General features: G+C 23.5%; 1 protein-coding gene across 1 annotated transcript; it reads left to right on the top strand.

Annotated features, from left to right (window-relative positions):
* Positions 1 to 2,880, top strand: Bm6332 (Uncharacterized protein; the record flags this gene model as incomplete). The annotated part of the gene is made up of 7 exons (XM_043079578.1): positions 1 to 156; positions 379 to 450; positions 1,047 to 1,136; positions 1,466 to 1,566; positions 2,113 to 2,244; positions 2,375 to 2,473; positions 2,790 to 2,880. The coding sequence occupies 7 exons, from the start codon at positions 1 to 3 to the stop codon at positions 2,878 to 2,880; spliced, it is 741 nt and encodes a 246-aa protein (XP_042935512.1).
* Positions 2,881 to 5,390: the final 2,510 nt, after the last annotated feature.

Genomic DNA, 5,390 nt, shown 5'->3' on the forward strand with positions numbered 1-5,390 from the left:
ATGCATTCCTCAGATATAAGTGCAGGATTGAAAAATATTCATAAGGATGATATGATTTTATTGCGAGAATCCTGGTCGATCATAAATCGAAATATTCAAAAAATTGGTGTCAATATTTTTGCAATGATATTTGAGCAATGTCCTGAAGCAAAATTTGTATGAATTAAAAATTTTTTATTCATAATTTATAATTTTTTTTTTTCTAAATTTCAATTTGCAATTAAAATTAATTTCATTGCATTTTCGCATACTAAAAACTCATTGATTAATTTGAATGATAAAATTTCTAACTGATTGATATGTGATAAGATTTGATCAGATTGACTCATTTTAAATTTTTAATGTTAATAATTTTTTTTCTTTTTTTTTTTTTTTCAGTTATTTCCGTTCACAGATATTTCAAAAAGAGATAGTGATTCGATCAGATTTCATTCCTTACGATTCATGCAGGTATGAAACTAAGAAATTTTCAAATTTTATAACAATTTAATTAACGGTAGATTGTACAACTGATAAATTTTTTTTTTTTTTAGCTCAAATTATTTCAAATTTTGAAGAACGAAAGAATAAAAAAATAAAATTTTGCAAAATTAAAGGCAAAAATTGTTTTTTTTTTTCCTTTTATGCAAGTGAAATGAAATTTATGTGAATATAAATATATAATGCTAATGTTTAATAATTTTATTTTTAATAGCCTTTACTATATAGCAAATTGAAAATGTCACTTAATCTCATTTATTTTTATTGGATGTGTAAAATCATAGGTGTAATTAGGAATTGTAATCAATGGATAAGGATTTATTTAATAAATTGAGAATCTCAGTGTAAAATTAAAGTATTTAAGTGCAACTTTAAAATTTATTTCATCAATATTCCATGCTAAATTTGATTTATCAATAATTTGATTGTCAATTGAGAGATGATTGCAAGAGAGAAAAATTAAACAATATTTAAAATTAAAAATTATCCTTGAAATGTTAATCTATTTGAATAATAATTTATTATTATCAGAGCTAATCAATACCACTCATTAATTTAACTTTTAGGCAATAGAAAGTGTTATTAATTCCATCGAAACTCTAAATAAAATCGATCCTCTATTAACTAATCTTGGCCATGTACACGGAAGATTAAAGGTTATTAGCTTATTTTTTTTTTTTTTTTTTGTTCAAAAAAGTAAAAGTAATATTTTCTGATTACTTACTTGATTAATTAACTATCTAAAGTCATTTCTTATTATGACTTATTTCTTCTTCAATCATTTTCCATTATCGTTCACTCAGTTGTTCAAATTTATAAGTTAAATTCAAAAACTTGAAAGAAATTGAAATGATTGAGAATAGAAAAAAAAAAAAAAAGATGATAGAAAATTTTAGCAATAAAAAATAAATGCAAAAATTTAAGTATGTAAAATTCTTCACTTATTTATTAATCAACTCCAAACTATTTCTATTCATTCATTCAGGAGAGACTGAATTTCAAACCGGAATACTGGACAGTTTTCCGTGAATGCACATTGTATCATTTTAGACGAACTTTGGAAAAGAGTAGTAGTATTATAGTGAAGTTGGTTCTTTCTCGATTTTGCTGTCTTTTTATCTCATTTGCTATCAGTAAAAGTGTCGTCCGATTCTTTTGTGCAACAAATTGCACTACTTGTTTACCTGTTGTCAAATTTGTTTAGACTTTTTGCCAGTCTATGGGAATCATTTGAGATGATAATGATCCATTCTCGACAATATGCTTAAGCATTTGTCATGTTTTGAAAGCAGCATTTTGTCACCAATCATAAATTATGACAGATTGATTTGATGTCTAAATTAAATCATATCAAATATTCAGCCAATTTTGAATTATCTGTTTCATTATCTAAATTAATTAGTAATTATTAATAATTAGTCATTAAATTTTAAGATTTGTTTTATAAAATTATAAATATTGCATACATCTGAACAAGTCTTTCACTAATATTTGTTCCAGAAAAAAGCAAAAAAAAAAATTAAATTTCATTATTATTCAAAAGAAATAAATTTCAAAATGACAATTTCATATCAAATATAAAATAGTTGAACTGGAAATTGTATCAAATAATTCAATTTTTTTTTTTGATAGGACACGAAAATTATTTGGCATGTTAGATTCAACAGAATCCAGTATTGATTATTTGATTAGTTTATGGGGTATGCTATTAGATTATATGATTGAAGAGATGACAATGTCTTTTCGAGCTGATATTCGAACCAGGTACAATATTTTAGCTATTTTTTTTTTTTTTAAATAATATTTTTTGATGAATGATCAAAAGTAATTGAAAAATTTTTGCAATGAATTAAATAAATGACATTCAATTTTTTTTTTTTTTTTTTTTTTTCAGGGAACTTAATAAGAATAATTGGCTTCAAAACGAGGAAGAACAAAATACTAATTATTTCGAAGAAAGGCGAGCAACGATGAAAATGCAACGAACAGAACAGTAATAACTTTTGAAAAATTTATTCAATTGTATCAGAAAATTCTTTGGTATTATTTAATGTCAACAAAATTCTCAATTTTAACTTTCATATTCTAACAGTTATTTTTTTTTTTTTAAAAAAAAAAAAAAAAAAAACCACTGTAATTTATTTTTGTATTCATTAATAAATAAGCGTTACAAACATTTGTTGTACAATTTTTGGAAAAAATCTCTTTGTTATTATTTAAAAATTTGAATGATTAATAAAATTAATTAGAAAAGAATAAAAAAATTAATTAAAAAATATTAATTCACTTTTTTTGTTTTTCTATTTGAGAGTACGAACAAGTAAAGGACGAAACAAACGAAAGAGTTTCTGTTGTGGTTTACAATGCTTTCATTTCGATCAACGATACAATCATCAATAACGAAGATCAATTGTTACCTCATCATTACGAATTAATTATATTACTCATTAAATCTATTTGTTTTCATTCTTGTTTCTAAATAATTTAAATAATAATCAATTTTTTAAATAATTTTAATTTGATTAATTTTATAAAAGTCATTTATCAATTAAATGAAACTGCCATAGCATTTGGTTATATTAAAATACCATGGATAATCTTTTACTTTAAACAAATTCGAAATTACAATTAAGTTTTGCTGATTACTCTATCAAACATCGTATCACTGTCTAATGAATAACAAATTTTCATTTAAATATTGTATCAATTCTTGTTCAATTTATTTCAGTATTTCAAATTAGTTTGCATATTCATATCAAAATTAATAAATTTTAGTGTCACAAAAAAGTGACATCGTAGAGTACAGTGAATTACTTACAATCGTTTGCTGAATAAACGGTAACAAATAGAGTTAATGTTTGACATTTAGTATTTTCATCGCATTCGCTGCCATTTTCTCTTCACATCCATAAAAAGAAAAAATTTCCAAGCAATATTATATAAAAATTAAAATTAAAAATTTGTGGAACTGTTTTTCAAAAATGAAATATGCAAATTTTGTTTTACTCATTTTACTCAATAATGCAATTCTACCAAATAATTTTAAATTTAGCATATTATCTTTTTCTTTTTTTTCTTATTTCAGTCTTTTTCATTCAAATTTTATATACTACTGAGAAATATATTTGTGTAATTTTTTTTTTTTTTTTTGTCACATATTTGTTTACCATTTCATATGGGTGACATGTAAATGAAAATAAACGTTTGTAATATAATGCTTGAATTAAGTTATAGCTTATAATGAGAAATGTAGCTAATTATATATTGATGAGATAAATAAAAAAATAAACTATATATTTAGTTGCATTTAACTTTATCCTTCAAATTTATCGCTAACTTTTTTTTTAAAGGATGGAAATAATTTGAAACTTTACAAATTTTAGAAATATCTCAAATTTATTGCTATTTCAGCTTAAAAATACGAAAAAAAAAAAAGTAGAATATTTCAAAGCAAAATATAAAATAAAGTATGAAAAATGTATTCTCAATGCAATCAACAACAAATAATAAAAGAGAACAAAACGGAAGCAAAAGGATCGAATATAATTGACATATAATTGAATATAATATAATTGACATAAAATTTACTACCACTACTATTACTACTACTACTAAATTAGATCTAAATTATTTAAAGATTTAAACTGTAGAATTGAAATGAAGAAATGCAAGTAATTATTAAAAATATTTTTAGCAAATATTAAAATTACAAACTAAACTAATATAAATACATATGCATGAATCTATGAATTTATCATTTCTATGTTTCATTTGTTTGTTTTATTTTGTTTATTCTTTTTCACTAGTAATCCCAATATGTAAATAAAGTATTACAAATGACATCACTTTAATATTTTTGACAAATGTAGGTTACCATGTATGTTCCATAAATTTTTCTTATATTTTAAAACTACTTCAAAAATTTGACAAAAAAAAAAGAAAGAAATTTTAAAACTAACTAAAACTTTTCAATCAAATTCATCATTTATTTATAACTTTATCATAACAAAACTCCTCTTTTTTTGATAATAATTCTGATAAAAATTGACTTCTTTAAACTAATCAAACTTTTTCAATCATTTATAATTTATCTTAAATCATTTTTAATAAGAAACAAAAATTAATTAACTAACCAACTTCTATTGAAATTGACTTTATAAAGTGTTTCACTGCAGCAAACATCGAAATGCTATAAATTTTATGTGTTCAATATTTGAAAATTGAATTTAATATAAAACTCAAAATTTAATTTCTAATTCCATTTCTTGTTGTTCAGCACCTAATAACCACACTATTCCATTAATTTTCTTTTATTGCTATAATATTTGTCGACGAGCTGCTAACAAAGCATAAATCTTAAACGAATCTGTTTTGTATTTTCCTTACTCTTTGTTTTCAACATATCTCATTCCTTAATTATCAATTATTCATCCAGAAAATAGAAGATGAGAAAAAGAAGAAAAGAAGGAAAACATTTGGAAGAAAGTACAAATCACTCGATCCGGAATAGTACTATATCAGGAATGAATATATCAACCATGGGATCTTCGTTTTCATAAAGGTTAATGAGTTAGCCGGTTATCATAAGAATGTCGGAAAGACGATGGTAGTCTAAGTATGCTAACTTGTGTTAGTTTTATCTCGTTTATCTTCCGGTTTTCAGTATCCGTTCGCAGTTTACGTTATTCAACCATTTGCATCCGTTCTTTTCTTCTGCAAAACTAGTGACCTAATTGCGATTGAAATGACAATTTAAATTAAATTTGCAGTGTTCAAGCTTGACAAATGAATGTCGTGAGATAAGTCTCGAATTGAGATTTCACGGCGATCATAAACTTAATGGGCAACTAGCAATGTTTTTTTGTTGCTTCTAAGTCTTATTTGTCTATTGCTAGTCTCTTTCAGGGAAA

Source organism: Brugia malayi (genome assembly GCF_000002995.4).
Source record: "Brugia malayi strain FR3 genome assembly, contig: Bm_v4_Chr3_scaffold_001, whole genome shotgun sequence".
Lineage (NCBI taxonomy): Eukaryota > Metazoa > Nematoda > Chromadorea > Rhabditida > Onchocercidae > Brugia > Brugia malayi.